The 23,287-nt window shown below is 29.7% G+C and overlaps 1 protein-coding gene and 1 long non-coding RNA gene across 4 annotated transcripts; one reads left to right on the top strand and one right to left on the bottom strand.

The window, feature by feature from the left end:
• Window positions 1–1,163: 1,163 nt before the first annotated feature.
• On the bottom strand, window positions 1,164–6,191 carry LOC106683520 (uncharacterized). 2 transcript variants are annotated; one of them, XR_001343562.2, is made up of 3 exons: window positions 6,177–6,191; window positions 3,180–3,472; window positions 1,164–1,353 (listed from the first exon to the last, which is right to left on the bottom strand). It is a non-coding gene; the product is annotated as an uncharacterized lncRNA (long non-coding RNA). The 2 variants fall into 2 exon arrangements; XR_001343561.2 differs by lacking the exon at window positions 6,177–6,191 and adding an exon at window positions 3,613–3,688.
• A 577-nt stretch (window positions 6,192–6,768) lies between these two features.
• eIF2Bepsilon (eukaryotic translation initiation factor 2B subunit epsilon) lies at window positions 6,769–23,287 on the top strand. Of its 2 annotated transcripts, XM_014425030.3 has the most exons (12): window positions 6,770–7,018; window positions 7,091–7,215; window positions 7,290–7,463; window positions 7,548–7,719; window positions 7,793–8,037; window positions 8,120–8,233; window positions 11,862–12,015; window positions 12,092–12,245; window positions 16,363–16,572; window positions 22,199–22,467; window positions 22,930–23,082; window positions 23,167–23,287. In XM_014425030.3, exons 1-12 carry the CDS (start codon window positions 6,902–6,904, stop codon window positions 23,224–23,226), a joined length of 1,947 nt encoding a protein of 648 aa, XP_014280516.1. In that variant the 5' UTR covers window positions 6,770–6,901; the 3' UTR covers window positions 23,227–23,287. The 2 variants fall into 2 exon arrangements, with proteins under 2 accessions (XP_066905482.1, XP_014280516.1); XM_067049381.1 differs by lacking the exons at window positions 22,199–22,467; window positions 22,930–23,082; window positions 23,167–23,287 and adding an exon at window positions 18,443–18,633 and having other exon boundaries at window positions 6,769–7,018.

Genomic DNA, 23,287 nt, shown 5'->3' with positions numbered 1-23,287 from the left:
TAGGTTTGAATATTTCAAAAGTTTGATATCAACATTTGCATATTTTGTGACCTCATTTATTTCAGACAGAATTGTACATTGGTTTCCAATTTTTTAAACTATACTTATTACTTAAGCGAACCTGCACTTGCTACATAAACACTAATAATCACTTAAGCAACTAGGGAACTGGAAATGGAAATGAAAGAGTATCTGAGATTAAAAATGACTCACAAAGCTGCTTCTATTATTTAATTTCAGAAACACCGAACATAAAATATTTAAAAAAAAAAAAGTTGTCTTTAATTTTCACAAATTCATGGGAGAAAACATTGTTCACAATCAGTGGCTTTAACTAATTTTACCGTAGATTGTCATTAATGATATATTTTTTAATAAAAAATATTTTTGTATTATATTTGATTCTTGATGTTTGAATTTGATTACTATTATTTTGTTTTTCAGAGTTATATTATTTATATAGGTACTTGTGTTCTCATAACTTATTTCTGAAAAAATTAACTACATTAAATAAAAAGAAAATTGAATTTGACTACCTATGAGTGGGTATAAATAAAAAACAATAAAATGGATTGTGACTTCTAGATTGATAGTATAAATTAGCAGTGTTCAAACAGTGGGGGGTGAAGTTGATCGCCTGCTCATGATGCCCCCTGCGTAATCCAAACGATCAAGAGCTGTCGCCAAAACGGCGAACTTGACTACAGATGGGAGTTACATTGGCAGAGCTAAACTATACTGGGCTGTACGAAACAAAATGGCAGAAATGCCTCCTTTGGCGTAGTAAAAAAAAAAAAAAGTTTTCAAACAGTATGATTCATTGTTAACAAATATTAGATACATTTATTACGCTTGAATGAACCCAGAAAGCATCTGTTAAAACACTGCTTCCACTTTGACATAGCTCACAGACCTACAGTAAAAAAAAATATGAGGTAAGCCCGTATTTCAATCAGGTTTGTTCCACACACAGGTTTCCAGTGGCCAATACTACTTATGAGGCCATTAAAATTTTATAGAAACCATAATTTTTAACTTCATACAGAGAATAAAGAATCATCACAGAAAAAAGGATTTCATGATTAAAAAATATAGCTAAAAAGAACTAAAATTATAAAATAAAAAAAAGGAATGTAAGCTAGAAAAAATGGGATAAAACAAAACTAAATTAATATTTTTATTAATTAAGAACTAATATACATGTAAATCTCGCTCATGTAATCTTCACTTTTGATGTTTACTAACTAAACATCAAATAACAAATAATTCGATATTTTATTGTGCGAAGCATTTGAAATTAAATATATTTATAAACATCCTGTCTTCAATTCCACGCTCTAATAATATTGGGAGCTGAAACAGAAAACAAAATATTTATAATTGCTAAATAATAATATAATCTGAAATATTTGAGTTAATATAAATTCAAATCAACACAATAATTCTTAGTCAATATAATAAAAACTTCTCAAACATAAACTTCATATTGTATAAGTTTTTAATAATTATGAGAAGAAAGTTGCCAGGAGGAATTATTTTAATTAGATTAAGTTAAAGAAATAATTTATATTATATCATATACACATCCACACACACATACATATATACAAATACTAGTTTTACAAATACTTGATAGTGAATTATATGGTAGATCAAAATTATTAGACCATGTTAAAAAAAAATAATCGATTCTTAAGTGTAAAGACTTCCATGTTTTCCGAAAAATATCATTGTAATTAATAATCTGTAATAAAATATTATCTTTCAACAATAGAACATTATTATGGCTCATAAAATGGTTATTTTAAGAACTTTTGTTTGTCCACTTTTTATTCTAAACACTAATAGTGAAAGCAGTAGAAATGAAAAATATTTGAACAGCAAAAATTGGTATTATGAAGTCAGAAAGGCATAGCCATTAAGAAAGTTCATAATGTCACTCCCAATCACCCAATGCAGTTCAAAGTATACCATGAACAAACATAGTCTTCAATAAATGAAGAGTTCCCAGTAACAAAATTTTAGCTAACATTTCTTTAAAATTATGAGGGAGTAGAAAAAAAGCCTTGCCTTTGGAAAAATTAACATAATTTCTGTTTTGGTGCTTAAGAAACTGCTGAAATATACAGGACTGATTCATTGATAGCACAAGTGGAATTAAATCAGAAAAATAAAAACATTTTAAAATGAAAAATCTGTTTGTCAAAATTTCATTGTAAAAACATTTTTACATGGAGTTCTTCAAATGTTGTTCTTTATTAAGATACTGAAAAATGATCACTAGTGAATATAAGAATTTTATACTGGTAAGGATGCAAACAATTTTTTAAACAGCTCATTGAGGAATTGAGAGAGCAATCTACAGAACAAATTTCAACAATGATAACTAAGTGATACTAGCAAGAGAAACATAGAAATCCACAAGAACTCTTCGTTAATAGAAGATAATCAAAAGCAAAGATTTGTAACATGTAATTCACCAATGTTGGAGTGCTTGAAGATACAGCTACAACCGAAAAAAATCAATACATAGATGGTAAATGCTGTATCACACACTATTGTTTGGTATAAATGCACATGATACAGAAAATTATTTCTATGGCAGTAACAAGTTAATGAACACAGTGTTTGAAAAATCTACCATTCAAAGTAGGAACATTTTTTTCTTAAATGTAATTAACACGCAAAAATTTGCTATTAAAGGCCAATCCACACATTGCATCATAGGTGATAAGACGTAACAGAAAACTACTCAATGTGCTTGGTCCTAAACAAGTATGAACTACACCATAACCCTCTAATTGTAAAAAAGATGAGTAAAATCTCATTACTCATTTCATAGGTCCTTCATTACTTCGAAAGACAGTCATAATAGAATATAAGGTTGTGCATTTGGGGATAAAAAAATTCAAGGAATAAAAATATGATAACATAGATATTGCTCATAATTAACTTGTAGATCTAAAATATAAACGACTTGAACACCACTGTCATTAAAGAAGCAAATATTTTTAAATCAATCAAGATTAAAACAAATCAGGACCCTTAGCAATGGACAATTAATATTTATTAATCAATAATTTAATCAGCAAATCTTGAAAATAATAGCATATGTTATCAGATATTGCATACACTTGCATGAAGAAGAGTACTGTAAATATTTGAAAATAGTAACTTACCCACTTTAATCAATGCGACAGCCCCAATGAAAAAGACAATGTTTTTAAGAACCAAATTCCTAGCAGCTCTTTTTTCTTCTTCGACACAGCTCCTGTCAGGTTGTTGGATACGAAACATTTCTACTAATTCTTATAAACCTAGCAGTAAGAATATTAATTTCAAATCAAGTAAATCAGATTAAGAGCCAGCAACAGCGATCTTTTTCCAAAGAAGACAAAAACTTTGGATTACATGATAAACACAACTTGCTGTGACGTCATCTCAGAGTGATTCTCCAATGTGCTGTCAAAACCTGGAAAAAAATATATAATGGAATCCAAAATTCAAGGTTTTCTTGATTTATCAAATGTTTTTTCGCATCATTATCAAGTAGGATTTGTCGCTTTTGTGCGGAATAGTCCCTCAATTATGAAAATAATTATTGATACTTACTTTTTAATGATATTTGCACAATTTTTATTAATAAAATTATTCTAAATTTTCAATTAACATCATTGACCAATCGCGTGTTTTACCGGCCGTTCATCTATTCCAAAATTTTCATCATCTGTGCTTATGAAGTAACTACTTTAGTCAGCAATTTCAAAATCCTGTTTAGTAACAAGTTTTACAAAACGTTTACTCATATTTTTGGTCCCGTGAGTTACATTACCTTAGTTTCTGAATTTTTACTTATTCAGACTATCAATTTTTATTTAGAAATAATTGCATTGATAGAAATAAAATGTAGATAACTATTGTAAACTCAAATATTCACTTTATTTCGTAAGAAAAAGTCCTAAAATATGACTATATTTTTTCTACTTGAGGCAGCATAAGCCGAAATTGAGAGTCAAAATATCTCATTCAATATTCCCAAGAATAGTTTGAGTAGGAAACTGAACATCAAGTAACTACTAGGCAGCGGCACGTTCTCATAGTTCACCTCACCACAAAGTTTAAACACATATGACAATATGAAGTAAAGTAAATTAACAATCCCTGAGGATGGCCGGATTGACCAAACGTCGGACTTATAAGAAAAATAAAATGTATTGAGACAAAAATGGATAAAAATTGAATTATTTATTTAAACAAAATTAACCAGCCTCAAGAAAGTGTAAAGATTATATATCATATTCAATTCAGAAAACAAAATTTAAAATAACGGGATGTATCTCATTATTATTCAAAATTTTATTATTGCAATATTGAATTTCTCAGGACTCAAAAATCATAAGTATTTAATTGAAATTACGAAGCAGCTTGGACACACGAGTTATAGTGGAAAACAATCACTTTACAATTCTTGTTAACCTTGATATTTTAAACTGAAACTTATGACTAATCAAAATGCAAACAAAAAATGAATCGTGCAAAACTGTATAAATTTGTCTTTGAAAAAATAATTTCTCACAGTGGCGTAACGGGGGGGTGCATCAAGAGTCACTTTCACAAAATGGTGATAAAATTTCACAATTAGTAATAATAGTATCTTGTGGAAATGCGAACTACTCTATTTCATATTTTTGTGGCACCTACAATTCGGACCAAATGAAATGAGCATGGAATTTTTCATTACTTATTCGGTGACGAAACTGGGGAACCCGGTATCTTGAAATGAATATAAAACTTTAAAGTATTAGTTAAAGACATAAGTATGTTTTTTTAATTCTAAAAATTATAGTATTTTTCAGTAGTATTAAGAATATTAATAGTAACCGTATTAATATTCTTAATACTACTGTATTATTAGTATATTAGTATATTAGTATATTACTGTATATTAGTATATTTGTATTTTCTTTAATATTTCTTTTCTTATCTATTTGTTACTATTACCCTTTACATTTACTATTTACTACCTTTAATTTTTCTTATTATATCTTACTTTTTTACATTTTATACCCCTGTTATTTTACACTTATGTTTTTGTTTTCCTTATGTAACTATGTGTTTGTATCTTTTTTAGCCCTGAAGAAGCCCTGCAACGTGGGGCGAAACGTTGGCTCATTAAAATAGTATAATTCTACTATTTGAGTTTTTTTTACCGCACCCGGACCATAATCCTTTCATCTTTACACACGGTCAATCAATAATCTTCCATTAATATTAATCGTTCTAGTTCATATTAGAAGTTGATTTGTGTTTTATATTCAATTCGCTAATAATTTAATTTTGTCAACCGTCAAAGTATAATTATAAGTGTTCGATACATGTTATACTAATGGAATTAGCATACTTGCAAGAAGTTTTGTAATAAATATGATTATTATCCTGTAAAACATTTTACAACTTTTTTATTTATAACCTGTACAGTACATAATAATGAGAATTGTTCTTGTAAAAAAAATAATTTTAGAATTACTGCATATTTTAGTCTTTTAAATTGAATGCTGAAGAGGGCGTCGAAATTTCCATCTGCTTCAGGTGACTGACTCCCACGCCACAGGTTTCTCAGGGTTTTAGTAATTATTATGTTTCGAGTAGACTAGAGTGGTATAGTTAAATATGAGTAAATCCTATTTAATAAAAGAGTAAAAAGTTAGAATCATTATACATCTTTGACTAAAAACGAAGAAATTCGGTACCTTCTCCCACGATTTCGATTAAGAAATGTTCTGCATTTGCAGGTACATGTATAATAGCTCTGTTACTTACTTCATTATTTTGATAGTCACACAAGTTACAATAGTACGTTGACTGACCATCCGAAAGCTATTTGAAACTGATCCGAGAATGGCATTATATTATTCTGTTATATTTAATATAAGTAGTATTAACTACGATTGAAATACTCCCCCATCGTGTTACGAGTGGAGAGAGTTGTTCATACAGATGCTCAAAGCTCACGGAAAACTATCCAGAATCACGCAATTTATCTCCTGATAAATGTATGGGTTGTTTGAATGGTCTCAAGAATTACACCAAATCACATACTAAGACTATCAATTTTCGTCATCAGAAAATTTATAACAACTACATATATTTTCTTAGGAATATTGGTATTTAATTACCTGTAGTATTTGGCGTGGTGTGGTCATCAGTGGACACTTTTAAACTCAGTGGATAGATCAATCCAGCGAATAGAATTTCTGAAGATTCGTTAAGATCGTTCAAAAAAATGTATTTTACTATAACCAAAAAGTCTCTTTAAACCTAAGAGCTTACTATGCTGGAGAAGAGGAAAATAAATAAATACATACATTAAAAATCATTGATAACATATAAATCAATCTTATTCTTCCCATTTATACTTTAACCACAAATAAAAAAGTACCTATACGAAAAAAAAGTAATCCAGATAATTCAGTGTAATGCAGATAATCCATTAACAATTTTTAAAAATTAATTTTATCTTTTTTTTTCGTAATTTCATAATTATGTCCATAGTATATTTTGACTGGTAGGACTGAATAAAGGAGAACCAGAAAGAAATGAACTAATTTATTTAAAAATATATTGTACTCCCAACTTACCCATTTAGTATAGGATTGGTATTTAATGTCATAACTTATATCAGATATTTCAGAAAATGTACTGTAATGTCCCCCATAAATTTAAGTTGTAAACAAAAAAACAAAGGTTAACACTACTTACTTGAAGCTCTTTGGAAGTTGCCCTTAAACATTTCAACTGTTAGTTAGGTTTAGAATGTTTTATTGAGACTTATATTTTAACTTGTCATTAACAACTAAATAAGATTTTTATATTGTAAATAAACAGCTTTATAATTTAAAAAATGCAGAACAAGACAGGTCGATCTGTCGTGGATAGTGTGACCAAAGAAGATGTTATCCAAGCTGTTCTCATAGCTGATTCCTATAGTGATGATCTTTCACCAGCATATCCAGTCCCAGTAAGAATTGTTCTTATGATAGTTCATTCAACTGTTTTTGATTTTGGATTGATTATTTTACATAATTTTTAGTGCCTCTTGCCTATTGTTAATCTTCCTCTTCTGGATTATACTTTACAATGTTTATCTTCCGCTCATGTTCAAGAAGTTATTATTTTCTGCTCTGCACATGCAGACAGTTTAAAAGAATATTTGAAGTAAGTATATCTGTTAAAATTTCTATAATATTATGTATTGCTTTCCATAAATTCAACTTTTTTCTTTTTAATAGAGGCAAATGTTGGGGACGTATGTCTATAAATGTTGTTGTCTCAGACGGCTGTAGATCACTAGGTGACGCTATGAGGGATCTCGATTCCAAAGCGTTGATAAGAGGTGATTTCATTTTGTTAACTGGAAATTTAATAGGAAATTTGAAAGTGTTGCCAGCTCTTGAAAAACACAAGTAAATGTTAGCATATATAGGTTTGCTCAATGATATTTTTAAAAAATTGTTTGAATAATTATATTGTTAATTCTCAATGCTTAGAAAGATTCAGAAAACAGACAAAGGACTTGCTATGACTCTTTTATATAAAGAATGTGGTAAAAAGTCTAGAACAGAAGATGATGAAGTATATTTAGCCATTGACAAAAGCTCAAGTCGTTTATTGTTACATCAGCGATGTTCAAGAGATTCTTCAAAAATTAACTTACCTGTTGTATGATACCTTTATTCTGACTTTTGAATTAAATTTAATTTTACATATCTTCACTAATTTTGTTCAATCCTAGGAAAAGTTATTGGAACACAAATCAATGGATATAAGGTGTGATTTAATGGACACAAGGGTCGCCATATGCTCGTTATCAGTGCCTCCACTTTTCTCCGATAATTTTGATTATCAAACAAGAGATGACTTTGTTCGTGGTTTGTTAATGGATGAAGAAATCTTAGCAAGTACAGTTTATACTTATATTCTTCCTCCAACAGAATATGCTGCAAGCGTTACATCATGGCAAAATTATCACTCAATAAGGTAAATAGTATTCCATAAATCATGTTAAATTTAATTATTTTCGTTATATTCTTTAAAATAATATGTATAATTTTATTTTCAGTCATGACATAATTCATAGGTGGACATACCCATTGGTTCCCGATATGTTTCTTGATCAGTACTACTCTTATAGGCGAAACAATATTTATGTTCAAGATAATGTCACATTAGCACAGTAAGTTTATAAATATGAAAAAGTTCAAAATATTTTTTAGAAAAATTGTAGTAAAAATGGCTATGACCAGCCTTGACAAATCTTCATTTTATCCTCTCCTTATTTTTGAATTCTTAAAGTAATTAAACCAAATTTTAATTAGAATATTGTTACATTAATTTTAATGGTTCATTTTGAACATGATAACATTGAAAATTAATGTAAAACGAAAATGAAAATGAAAAAATAACTTTATTCTGTGACATATGTCCCCTAAGAATAAATACATGGTTCATATAGTGAGATTTTTATCTGGCGAGCGTTTACAAATTTTCAGATAGTAGAATGAAATTACATTGGTATATTGGCTTTACTACTGTTTATAATGTTAATCAATACCTGCCTATTTATTTGATTACAAAGATGTGGAGGTTTGGTTATTCAATAAATGAAGGAATAGGTGTTGTTTAAAGGAGAGAATGGATGAGGACTGGCGAATGGAGATGGGAAGAGAATTCTAGAGGGAGGTTGCACGTATGACGAAGGATTTGCTAAAGAAGGTGGTTCTATAGGAGGGCATATATAAATCATTCGGATGGGATCTGGTGTTTAATGAGTGGATGGATGAACGAAGAGTGAGGAGATCTAGGATATAGGTAGGTTTTTTGATGTTAAGAACTTGGAATAGAAAAACACCAAGGAGGTATTGCCTTCGGGAGGTTGGATAGAGCCACTTCAACTCGGAATACCAGCGGGAGACTTGAGAGCGCCTAGGGAACCCATAGATAAATCTGACAAAACAATTCATGAGTCTCTTCAGTCTCAACTCTAGTCCTGCAGATAGCCCTCCATATACCAAGGATCCGTAGTCGAAGTGGGGGAAGACGAGAGAGGATACTAGGAGCTGATGAGTGTTCTGAGGAATAGAATTACGGAATTTTAGGAATTGTTTGAGTACAGTTATGGATTTGCGTGTGATTTGGGAAATATGGTTATTCCAGGAGAGGTGTTGATCAAAGGTGACACCAAGGTTTTTTATTGTAGGATAGAAGTGAATCTGTTGGTTGTTAAGGAATAGTAGAGGATAGTAAGGGAGGGTATGAAGGAGAAGGAACTTTGTTCAATGGTCGGACGAGGACTTTCTTCCAGGCTTTGGGAAAAACGGAATTTTGAAGGGAGAAGTTATAAATGTGCAGGAAGGCAGGGAGACAAAGTTTGATGATCTTTACAGGAGCATTGTCTGGGCCGTAATCGTTAGTTCTGGACTTGATGACTGCTGAGATTAAATCATCTGGAGAAACATTTAGGAAATAAAAGTTATTGGGATGTCAGGGATGTGAAGAGATGAAAATTCGTATGAGGTTGTTGAAGAAGGAGGAGCAACAAAGAAAGTATTAAGCTCGTCTGGATCCAGTTGACTACTATGGACAGGATTTAGGAATGATAACGGAGAGGTTCTTGAGGATTTTCCATTTAGATTTAGGATCAGGTGCTTGGGATAGGATGTTGTGAAAGTACTGCTCCTTGGCGCGGCGTAAGGATGTTTGGGTAAGGTTTCGGAGAGACTTAAAGGTGGAATAGTGCTCTGAACTTCGGGTGCATCTGAAGCGTCTTCTGGCAGGATCTCGTTTTATCATTAAATTTCTTATTTCTGAGTTGATCCAGGGAGCCGGAGAGCGTTTGAAGGTACGGGTTTTAAGAGGAGCGTGTTGGTAACATTATGTTAGATATGTTTCTATTTTTATAATAATATTTTATATTACTGTGTTAGATAACTTTATCAATATTTGTGAACCAGATTATTATCGATAATAGGCATCTTCTATTTGAGGTTCAGTATTTAAGGTTATTTGAGTTGCACAATATTAATATCGTGCCCTTGAGTATTTCTGTTCCATTCAAAATCTTATATTTAAAAATGAATATTTGTTTGTTGTTATTTTGTATGCTGCCATACTGTTCATCCAATTGTGATGGGGCTTTTTGCTAAATGTTCAGGATTCTCCAGGGAAGGTTATAGGCTATTCTGATTTAATGATGATAAAATGATTTTTTATTTAATGAAAGTCTAAAAAACATAGTGTGGATTAGGCGTTGATGACCAAAAGGTTTTGTACATTTTAGCAACAACAAACATAGTGTGGATTTCAGTAAGTGAAAAAGGAAATGATATTCATTTATAGTGTTGCCTGAAACCTTTAAATACCATTTTTCAAAGAAATTAAAAACTAAACATTTTTTTAACTTAATTTATTTGGAGGATTTTTAAATTTTATTTTCCGATTTTTTCAAAAATTTATATTTAAGTCTTTCTTGAGGTTATGAAAACAAATATGAACTTTTTTTCACTCCTAAAAAAACTTTTAACTCACCTATATTACCACTATTTAGATTTAATGTTGTTATAAGGGCAAAATATTGGTTTTCAAATTAACACATACTATAAAAACTTTTCAAACGTTTATTTTATATACCTGTTCTAATTAGTACCGGTTTGTGCCCTTTGGTGCTAAACCAATCCCAAGCTCCGTGTAGATTGGTTAAGTGAGTTAAAGTTTCTCTATTTTTTAACAATTTATTCTTATATAAAGTTATTTACTGTAAACTTAATTAAGCAATTAATTAAAACATTAATCCAATGTGTAAATAACTAAATTCATCAATTTGTATCAAACTTTCAATTATATTCAATTAATTTATCTATATCTCTAAATCTAGTAATTGTGAAGCTTAGCTGGGTCTGCTCACAAGCATAAAACACATTTTATAAAATATAAACAACTTAAATGGTAAAATAAATTTCGGTACTAGTTTGCATAACAGGCTTCTGCGGCTAGAACTCTAATACTCACTTATTAAAAATTCTATAAGTAAGTATACCTCTGATCTCCTCTGAAAAGGATCCATTGGGATTTTATATATATATATATATATATATATATATATATATAGAAATACCCTTCTACTTCTTTATTTGCTAATTGAGAACATTTCGAAACAATTATCCATCAACTAGTCCAGCCATCTAACTATGTTAGAATAAAGTAGATATTATCAACCTTTTACATAACATTGTATAAAAATCATTTTAATTAATGTAAAAAGCCAAATATCAATCAATATATATTTTAATTTAATTACCTTATATTCTTTGTTTATTCTTATTCATCCCTTTGAGGGATTTGTCTTTATATTTTATATTAAGTTTGTCATTATTCTGAAATTAGTGGTACAACATATTATTTAAAATGTAATTCTTTATTGTAATATTTAATCTTATTAGTTGAGTAATGAAAAGTAGGAATTTTTTCCTACTAGAGCTTGTTTTGTCTATATCTAAATTTCGAAATCACACTTCAAAAAATTTAGTTTTAACAACTAAATACTGACTTATTGGTGGGTATGTAAAGAATTCTAACCTTTGGCCAGAACATGTAATGGAATTGTACCCTTAATTTCTCTTTTAAGTTCATTTTCATCTGTGTTATTAATTTTATTATTTGATTTTACTCTGTGGAATTTTCTTTTCATTGATGAATAAATGTCCAATTTATCTAGGTATAAGCAATTTTCTTTTGGTGGTAGATTATATTTTAAAATATATTCCTTAAAAATAAGTCAAAATTTTGTTTCTTTGTCTTGTTTTAAGGGGCTGTTCTCTAATTGAAGATGTTGTAATAGGTGGAGGGAGTGATGTCGGTGAAAATACTGTTATTCAGTCTTCTGTGATTGGAAAAAGTTGTAAAATATCTGAGAAAGCTTCAATCATAAATTCACACGTATTTAATAGAGTTACTATTGAGGTAATTTTTTTAAATATTTCTACTTTGGTTTTTGGTAATGTCTTTTGAAATGAAAGATATTTTATTTTAATTCCAGAAAGGATGTAAAATTGATTATTGTGTAATTGGTGAAGGATGTATCATTAGAAATGGGGCACAATTGACCTCCTGTATTATTGGGCCTGGTGTTGTTATTGGTAGAGATAAAGTGGTTGAAAACATGAGGCTCCAGTCCGAGAGACCTTTAGGAGGTGAGTAACCTATTTAATTAAGTTGTGCTTTTATAATAAATCTGTTTATGTAAAATATATTATGTATTGTTAAAAACCTCTTGAAGCTTCTAACTAGAAGGAACCTCGATTCACAAATAGTGTTCGAATTAAAATTAAAATTATACTACATGCTTCAGTTGCTAATTTGATAAGCGTTATAGTTTTCAATGGAAAATTATACAACTAAAAGTGGAAAAACACTGTTTTCATCTATGAAGGAAGTAGTTTGGTCTAGTTTTTATGAAAGGAGTGGAGTAGCTCAATGGGTAAGGCTTTGAACCCTTAACTCCCAAACCCAGATTAGAGTCAAGTTATGGACTATAAATAATTATTATTTTAAAATAATAATTACATATTAATAATTTATTTATTCTGTTATATCATCATCCTTTGATTGAATCTGTGGTCAGAAGACCCTCTTGGCTTGGGATAATTATGGCTGATACGTTAACAGGATTTAGGAATCACCTTAATAATAATAATTTATTTATTTGCTTATAGGGCAACCCCTGCACAAATAGAGTTAGCCTGTAAAGTATATAATTTAACAATGATTGTAATAATAATTAAATGATAATAATAATAATAACAATCAACAAACTATTTTCTTATTATGCAAGCTAAAAACAAAAAGTAAACCCAAACTGGGATTATCTACATTAGTCAGAGTGAAAAACAGAACAAAAACGACATTATTTACTTAATAAAATAAAAGAAACAAAAAACTATACATCTTATTGTGAAGATAGGTATCCTGCTCTAAGCATAAGGCTTTGTGTTACATATATAAAAAGAAGTTTAAGATCTGATTGTGAGGGTACAGACAAAAATTCATACAACTGGTTTTAGTTAATATAGCTTAGTTTCTTAGTATCAGATTGAGTTCTTTATGTATATGTTAAGAAATGGAAACAATCCTCCATTGTAGTATTGTACAAGCAGAACATAGCTTCTGTGGTTCTAAAATATATTTGTGCGGACCGACTTTAAGATTAATTGCATTTTTACTGGATAGTCATAGTTGGGCAATTATTCTCAAGTAAGCTATGAGGCAGCTCATTTTTAGGTAGCTTTGAGGAGTATTTGGTGTTTTAATGAAGACCCTACTGTACCACGGGTTATAGGTCGATTCATGTAATAACAGGAGGTCTTTATCTTTGACTAATTCCCTATATCTATCCAAGATCTCTCCTAGTCTAATTTTGATACTTACCGGATCATTGAATCGTAGTCGCTTGTAGTACCTCACTTCTATATTTTTCTCTATGTGCTTCGAGGCTCAAATAGGTGCAGCATACTCAACTCAATTGACTCATAAAGCTTCTGCCTGGCATCCCACAAGATTATTTTAGCCTTCGTGCAGGTACTTAGTACCGCCCCTATGCTTGAGTTGCTTTTCGATACTATTTGCTTTAAAGAGTCCTGAGGAACTAAAAGCTTTATCAAGATATTTATATTCAGGTATGAGGGTGGTTTGAAAAGTTCTCGGAATCACTGCTTGATGTCACCAATGAGGTTCCTGCGCAATAATCACACATCCTTTGTGAGTGAACACGTGGTGTGAGTGGTAGTGACGACTCTTTGTTATTGTTTTATGTGTAGTGATTTGAGACAATGGAAAAATCTGAGATTCGAGCAGTGATTAAGTTCTTTGTAAAGAAAGGTGGAAATTCATGCCGACTTTCAGAACACATTGGGGGCTTCTTTCAACTTTTTTTACATTCAGCTTCTTCATATTCAACTGTTGCCAAGTGGACCAGCGAGTTTAAATTTGGTCGGGAGAGCTTAGATGATGATCTGCGTGGTGGACGGCCAAAAAGTGCTACGACCTCAGAATTGATCACAAAAGTGCATAAAAAGATCATGGAGGATCGTCGACTGAAAGTGCGTGAGATTGCTGAAGCTGTAGGGATGTCATCTAAACGAGTATATCACATTTAACTGAAGCATTGGGAATGAAAAAATTATTCGCAAGATGGGTGCCGTGGCTCTCCAGCCATGCTCCATAAATGCACCAAACTGGAAATGTACAAACAAAATTTGGCCCGTTTTCAGCACAACCAACAAGATTTTTTGTGCTGGTATGTAACTACAGATGAAACTTGGATCCACTGCTCTAGTGGATTGTGTGGATGTCTAGAGACAAAACAGCAGTCAAAGCAGTGGAAACATGCTGAGTCACCACCACCAAAGATAGCAAAGGCAGTACATTCTGCTGGAATGGTCATGGCCTCAGTTTTCTGGGATGCAAAAGACATTCTGCTGATAGATTATCTTCCTACTGGACAAACAATTATGGAGCAATACTATGCAATCCTCCTAGACCAACTACAGGAAAAGATACACGAAAAAAGGCCTGGTTTGGGAAGGAAAAAAGTAATTTTTCATTAGGATAACGCCTCCCACACACAAGTGCTATTACCATGGCAAAACTTCATGAGCTGAGGTACAAATTGTTGCCACATTCACCTGATTTGGCACCATCAGACTTTCATCTCTTCCCCAAGCTGAAAATTTTCCTAGGTAGATGGAGATTTCCTACAACGGAAGAACTGACTGCAGAATTGGTGAGGTATTTTGCAGGCCTGGAGGAATATCATTTTCGAGATGGGATCAAGGCATTGGAACATTGCTGGCCCAAATGCATTAGTCTACAGGGAGACAGGGAGAAGTTGAAAAATAAAAGCAGTTCCACCGAGTTATGACACTTCTTTCTAGTACATTCTGAGAACTTTTCAAACCACCCTCGTACTTCTTCGACTCAAAATACACCTCACAATACAATAATACTCCCCTCAAAATACACCCTTTTGCCTCTTTTAGGCCTACCCCTATAAGTTTTTAACAATTTTGTTTTTTCTATGTCAAGGAATTTAATTTGTAGTATTTACTTAAAGTATTTAGTTTCGGTTGGACATCGGTGACCGAATCTCCAATCCAGACCAAATCATCTGTGTAAATAAGGGTTATAATTTCTTAGTATAGCGATATCCTCATTCCAAGCACCCCATTTCTTTGAAAAAATGTGTCTATATCCGCGAAAAATAAAGAGAATAATAAGGGGCTTAATATATCTCCCTGGAGAACACTCTCAATAATTTCAGTTGGGTCACTCAAATGGTTTCTTCATTTTACATGCATAGTTCATTATTACTCAAATCTTCGAGCATTCTAATGTATTTGCCACTTATTCCCATTGAGAAAAGTTTGCTCCAGAGTTTAGAATGCGAGACTGAATCAAATGCTCTTCGAAAATCTACAAATATATAGTAAGCAGTACATGCATGTTTCATTAAATTGATTTGCGAGTGGGCGCTTAACTCAAAAATATTGTCCAAGCAGCCTCTGTGTTGCCGGAAGCCCGATTGAGATTCTGGAAGAGCATCAGTTCCTTGGCAGTTTTAAGGTTTCTTCTCAAGTCTCTTTTTAGTTTTCTAATATCGTCAAGGAGAACACATAGAGGTCAAATCATGGTTTCCTTGTTGTATACACTTTGTTTCCAGAAAATTTAATTAAATTAAAATTTTTAGCGGTTTGCATTATTTGGTTGGATGCTTTATCTAAACTTTTCCTTTCATGATTTAAATAGCTTTTTTCGAATAAAGGCTCCTCACCCTAATTAAGATCAGAAAAACAACAGTTAGCTTCCCCAACAATTATAAGCGGAAAGTTTCTATATTTATTTATAATTCTATTTATATTGGTTTCAAATAATGTTAAAATAGATATAAGATCAAATCATTAAAATAGATATTGATGGTTTAAAATAAAAAATGCCCAATATAAACACAAACTTATTATACTTAACCCTTACAAATGGTATAAAATCTGTATAAATGATTATTTTTAGAACTACCTTCAATTTGTTGAAGCCTTCCCTTAACATTGAATGCCTCAGTTATGGTTTCATCCTGATCACTTGAGCTTCTTTTTTTTTAATGCTATAGATGTAAAAGGCAAAATATATAAATGATTTGTTAGTTCATGTTGACACTATTAACATTTTTTTTCATTTTATAAAAAATTTAAGTAACTATTCGTTACTGTAAATAATATTTTTATATGAACAAATTGTTAAATCTTTTGTTTATTATAGAAGATGAGAAAGAAAATTACGGTCCTAAAGCATTTGCTTACCAGAATGAAGAAACAGAAGCAGGATCAGATTCTGACTCAGATATTTATCCCATAGCGAAGAAATATTATGGATTAAAATTAGAAACTAGAGCAGACGATAGTGACACCTGCTCAGAGAGTGAAGGGCACATATCTGATAAGGAATCTTTGCTTCAAGAAGATACTAATGGTAAAATCATGATTTTTTTTCTTTAATTACTTATTTAATTTTTTTTTCTTGTAGTGTGGAGAGTTGTTTTTAATTTCTTAGATAATTTTATATAAAAATTTTGGAAAATATAATTTTCTGTTGTCGAGTATTTTTTCTAGAATCATTAGGAATGGATACTACATTCTATAATACTCGGGTAAATTTTTAACAACATTATTGAATTATAATGGTTTTTGGAGTTTCATCTATATTGTTTTTCTGCAGGAAAGGGTTAAATTCAAGATGATGGGTCCTAGCTGGAGGATTAAGACCCTATAACCCTTGCCCCTCTGATCTAATTAGGAGAAGATATTCCTGATTATGGTAAAGAAAAATTAAAAATATTTTCAACTCTTTATTATTTGCCAATGTTTTGAACCACACTGCTGGTCTTCATGAGAGCAATTGTGATTAGTGTTGGTGTATACTTATTAATTTTTGGGTATAACAAATCATTTTATTAGACTACACCTACACCATTCACAAAAGCCCTGCTGTGTGGGGTGAAATTTTGGCCGTTAATAAATAATTGAAACTAGTTTTTTTTTCTTCTTGACTACAACTAGGACCCTTCTTCTAATTCACATAAAGTTAATCGTCCATACATGTGATCCCATAGTAACATTTTTATAAATTTTAATAGTAGTTAAAAGAAATAATGTTGATTTTGAAACTCACAAATCCATCAGAATTTCAAACATTTTAATATGAGTATAGATTACAATTTAATTCGCAATACAAAAAAAATTTACAAGCTCTCCAGATCTTATACTACTGTATCTTTTTGTTTGTAGTAACATTAAACAAAAAGTCAATGCAAGCCCTGTCAATGAACATAATTCTTTATGAAAAGGATACTTGACAAACAATGACACATATGAGCCGTTCGGCTATTGCTGTTTTGGAAAAAAGATACCGAAACTTATCTTAATGCTCAATGTGACAGTATTAATTCATAAAAATGAAAGTACTTTGACATAAATATCTCCTAATTAAAGCATTAAAGGACATGCTTTCACGGTAAACTTTTTTGTAGTTTCGAGATCTTTAATTCATTTTTTAAGTTACGACAATTAACCCTTTGTTAAAATTTTCTCTAAAAACTTAACATTAATTAAAAATTTATCATTTAGGATATATTCAGCAAAATTTATTAGTGCTTTAGAAGGTTTAATACATTTAATAACTATAAAAATTAGGCAGCTAAAAAAAATTAAGCAACTTGAAAGATAATGCGTAAACTTAAGATAAGGAGCAATCACATAATAATAATGGAATTCTTCATTAAGCAATAATATCTCCTAAATAAATTGTTAAAGGACATACTTTCACAGCAAACTTTTTCTTCTTATGCGATCCTTAATTCACATTTTCAGTTAGGACAATTAACCCTTAATTATTAGTTCAAATTTTCTCTCAAAACTTAACATTAATTAAAAAATTATCATTTAGGATATTTTCAGTAGAATTTATTTGTGCTTAAGAAGGTATTATACATTTAATCGCTATAAAAATTAGGCAGCTAAGAAAAATTAAGCAACTTGAATGATAATGTGTAAACTTAAGCTATGGAGTAAACATATAATAACGAAAGTCTTCTTTATGAAATAAAGGTTAATGAATTTACTTTAGAAATCCTAGGTAATTAAAAAAAATCCTTTTACTATAAAACTCCATTATTGCTAAACACTTTTAAATTTTAAACACTGATATGATTATCTTTGCTTTAGAATCATAGTACACATAATCCAAAAGCTACTAACTCTTCATTTTACTAAAACATATGAAATGTTTAATATCAACTGTTATTATAAACTGTACTAAGATGGATTAGTTTTTATTCAAATAGCTGGAGGTACGAAGATCAGAAAGCAACAAGTAAACAAGATTGTGTCATCTTTGTCTCATCGTCTATTTTCCTGGGAAAAACTTATTTTTATTTTATTTTTAAATTTATTTATTTTTGTTTTGTACATTTATTTTTATTCAATCTGTAATTTATATTATGAATTATTTGTTAGATAGTATCTTGAATATTTTGCTGTATTATTTTATTATTATTATTTTTTTTTTTTGCTTTTATCATATTTGACTTTTGTGTAATTTTATTCTTTATTTGATTGTTTTCAATCACAAATCTTTATGTATTTTAATTAATGTAATTTCAGCTCTTCATCTCATTGTTTCATTTTTAATTACAATTTAACTAACAAAACTATGTTTTATAATTATTTTTTATCATCAGATTTAATTTTATACAATCTGTAAATATCAATTAAGTGATGTTAATTATCGGACTTATCATACCACATTGAATACAATAGAAACATTTAATTAATTTTTAAAATTTTCCTTTTGTTTCTATATACACCTTCCTCGAAAATAAGTATATCTTTAATTCCTTTACCTCTTATTCATAATTGGACTTGGAAAAAGAATTCTTGGAAGGCATTTTCATTACAGTCAATAAACAAAAACGATTATTGGTCTACTCAATCTTTTTTACTTATTTTTTCTGATCTTTTCCCATTGCTTATTGAAATATGAAGTGTTTTGAAATTGACATCTGGAATAATTTGATAACAAATCAAACTTTTTTTATTACATAATTTTCATTCATTTAATTTACTTATCTCTTTTCTTTTTTTTTTATCTTCAAACCAATATGCTGGACATACAGGTTTGGCACTTGCCGCAAATCCAAAACTTGTATAAATGCTTGGTAAACAATGGAAGCAACAAATGTCGGTATTTACATGTTTGTTTTGTTATTTTGTTTATGTATTTATTTATCTATTAAATTCAATTCACTATATTTTCGGAACAAAATAAAGACAGGCGAAATGAAAGGAAATGTAATTACCAGCAATGTCGGTCATAGATGATAACAATTCATATAAATATTACTACATAACCTATAAATTCAACCTTCGTTCTAGAATGTTTATAAGAAGCCTTTTAATATAATGACTTAACATATAATGTCTTTATAAATATATTTTTGTGCTATGTTATATAATAGATAAACTGCTATAGTTAATTAACAAGATTTGAAAAAATGTATTTACACCAAATTGATAGAATTTTACAATATACAATCTTAAACCAGAGTTTACTATTGAATCAAAAGGTGGGGGAAATTAAAACACAGAGAGCACAAATAATCATCTGTTGGCAGTTCTAAAACAATGCAAACTAAAATCAAACGTATGGATGCAGCACAAGCTCTCTTTGATTTGTGTCCAAAAACTTATCCCTGATGGGTTGGCTGCTAATCAGGCAATAACTTGGGCCGGCCAATCTAAATAACCCATCCGCATACTTATACATGCGTTATTTGACCATTGTTTGGTGAACATGTAGAGGCATCCTAATATTCTGTCTGTATTGACAGATAGGTAATATAGACTGATAATGTAAATAAATTATAAATTAACTGACCGGAAAAAATGGATTTTTAGTTAAATGCCCATAAATAATTTACAAATAAAACTATCTGTATAGTAATCGATACTGATATAAAAAAAAAGTTCAACTAACATTACATTAAAAGACTTTTATTTTATATAAAGATAGACAACCCAAAACGTTTGTAGGTTCAATGCTTTCATGTCAGTTCATAGATATAAACATGTGAGTGTTTGGCTGGATTTTTTCTGCAAAACATGGAGTGATTCATAAGGAACAATAATATATTTTTACGAATTGGTTCTTTTTTGCCTAATATAGTTAGTTAGTAATATCTATTTCATTCTAGTTGAACAATATTATTATTAGGATATTAATAAAAAATAAACCTTTAAGCCTCTAAAACAGTGAAAAAGAACTGAACAGTGAAAGTTTTCTTCATTTTCAATCTTCCAATTGAGACAGTAGCTAGAAAAAGGGTATTCAAAAACTGTTCCTTAGGTTAGGAAAGCTTTACTTCAGGTTAACAGTCGGTTTTATATCATAAAAAGAAGTGGGTCGAATGCTCTTTTTCTATGAACCATACAAAATAAATTTTCAATAGCTATAACTAAGAGAAAATAGATCAAACAAACATTACTTTAATGTATCATCAGGTACAAATACACAATTTTTTTTAAGAACGGTTTGGGCCAGGTTAGACAGGAGTGTGGCGCCCTGCTTTTTAAGGTTTTAAGTAAATATTTACAGAAAGTAAGAGCATCAGCTCTTTAGAACATGGCGGCTGATTTAGTCAGTCTTTGATTGATAGCACTTTTCTTTCAGGCTTTTCACTTGATTTATTTTCTACTTCCTATTATCAGGATCGGACAATTTTAAAAATGTTTTTTCTAAGACGTTCAGCAGTTTTTCAATATTTTATTGTAAATAGCCCATAAAAACAAGACAGAAAATACTAACTAAATTATTCTTTAGAAAAAGGTCTGTAAACTTATCTCATTCAATCAGTTCTACAAACCTTAAAAAATCATACTGCTTTGAAACTTTTATACCAAAATAGATATCGAGGAATGAAAAAAAAGGCTTTTGTCTGTAAATGCACCTTTTTCATCAGCTACCTCAATAAAATCATAACAATTAGTAGTTTTATTCACATTATTTTTTTAAAAAACTATATGCTATTCAATTGCTGAAATATTATTTGTAGTTTTTAATGCTTTATTTAAACTACTTAATTTTTTTTTTTTTTTTAATAGGTACTTTAATTTAATTTTAGAACAGGTATTGTCCTCAAGAAAGTAGATACTGTTTTCTTTGCGTATCTTTTATTTTTTTTATTGATATTCCTTGCATTAGCTTTGATATGATTATTAACTTATTAATTTGGTCTGCTTGTTTTACAAGATTTTCTTTTTAGTTTTTTATTATTTGTGATTAAATAATCAATTTGTAAAAATTAATAATCTACATTATTAAATTCTAATAATAATATGCAGTAGATGGTAAGGAGTGTGGTCAAAGAGAATAAAAATAATTAACTACTTATTTGCCAATGTTTCACTCCACTTTGTAGAGTTTAATCAGCTCTAAATAGGTATAAAAACAACTAAAATAAATAGTTGTTAACTATTTTTTGTTCTCCCCTCCCTTGACTATCTTCATATTTTGAAAAATACGGCCAATCATTTATATATATATAATTAATATCACTGCTTTGCTTGAATATTGGTATATCTGACAAAAGGGTTTTACTTAGAATTGGATGTATTTCAAAGATAGTACTGTAGACTGCAGTTAATTGATTTACTGTAGTCCTTCTGCAGACTTTCCTAAAGCTATTAGTTTTTAAAAATTAACTCCTGTCTATGGCACAATCTATTTAATACCTCAAGCTGAAAATTAAAAAGACTTTTTTATCAGATGTGCCATTATTCAAGTAAAGCAGCAATATGTGTTGTTATTTTACCTTTGTAAGTTTTATGAGTGGTTATTTTACAAACTTATTTGTTGGTTGAAGTAAATAAAAGCCATTAGAGCCTACACTAAGTAATATAGTGGTTTTTTATTCATCCTTTGTTGTTTTATCACTAAAATTTACATTTCACATATTAATTTATACTATATTTTTATGTGATTAATTATTATTCAGATTCTTATTTATACAATTGTTTATTTATTGATAATTCTTTCTTTGTAGTTTTCTTCAGTGAAGTGGTAGATTCCCTTCTTCGAGGGTATGAAGACAAACTACCCTGTGATAATCTTGTTTTGGAAGTAAATTCTTCAAGATATGCTTACAATGTAACTTTGAATGAAGTTAACTATTATGTAGTCCGTGCAATTCTAACCCTCCAGGATGAATTCAAATGGGATGCGATCGCAGCCAAGTTAAAATATTTTATGCCTCTACTTATAAATTATATTCGTAATGAAGATGCAATGCTGGATAGTTTAAATGCCATTGAGGTTAATATAACTTACATTTTTCATATTCCCATTGTTTTGTTCAATTTGTCATTCATTGTGTTAAATTTGATGAGTTTATTAATAATGTTAATCCCTAATTTGCCAAATTTTATTTACTAAAAAAAAAACTTTAGAAATTAATTCATCACAATGTCTTTAGATAAAATTGTTAAAAAATTAATGTTTTTCTCATTATCAAATATTTTACTTTTACTTATCACAATTTTTCTCAATATTCATCTAGTAAAGTTGTTTAGAAGTTCATTTTATCATAAAATGGTACTTAAGTGTGTAGTAGATAATTAAACAAACTGAAATTCATCTAAATAATATTTATTTCAATTAAAATTCACATGTATCAGATTGGTTATGCTGCTAATTTTAGTAATCATTCCGTGATGAAGTTGTTATAATCTGTCTTATATTAATAGAAAAAATAAAAATTATCATTGTAATTTTCAGGATGTAGCTGAAGTTCACAGTGATTTTGAAGCCGTTACTTTAAAATTAATCCATTTATTGTACAATAAAGATATTCTTAGTGAAGATGCCATCTTGAAATGGTACAATGAACCTAGGATGGAAAATGAAGAAAGTAAACGACTCCGGAAAGTGGTATGTGAACATAGTATTATAATTAAAAAATTTTATGTTTATAAAATGTTAAATGTTTCATTTCTAATTATTTGGTTGTTCTAGGTTGCGCCATTTATCAAATGGCTAGAAGAAGCAGATGATGAAGAATCAGATTCAGAGTAAACAAAAAATAGATCTGATTTTTTGCTATTTTTTAAAAATAAACACAAAAGACCAATGTGTA

Source organism: Halyomorpha halys, unplaced genomic scaffold, assembly GCF_000696795.3.
Source record: "Halyomorpha halys isolate HHAL.00 unplaced genomic scaffold, Hhal_1.1 Scaffold493.1, whole genome shotgun sequence".
Classification (NCBI taxonomy): Eukaryota; Metazoa; Arthropoda; class Insecta; order Hemiptera; family Pentatomidae; genus Halyomorpha; species Halyomorpha halys.
The sequence above is the reverse complement of the archived record's forward strand: the minus strand, read 5'-3'. Positions and strand labels throughout refer to the sequence as shown.

Coding starts and splice junctions, on each gene's coding strand:
- eIF2Bepsilon (XM_014425030.3), top strand. CDS start 6,902: ATGCAGAACAAGACAGGTCGATCTGTCGTGGATAGTGTGACCAAAGAA. Junction 8,038..8,119: donor CAAAATTATCACTCAATAAG/GTAAATAGTATT, acceptor TTTTATTTTCAG/TCATGACATAATTCATAGGT. Junction 12,016..12,091: donor TTAATAGAGTTACTATTGAG/GTAATTTTTTTA, acceptor TTTTAATTCCAG/AAAGGATGTAAAATTGATTA.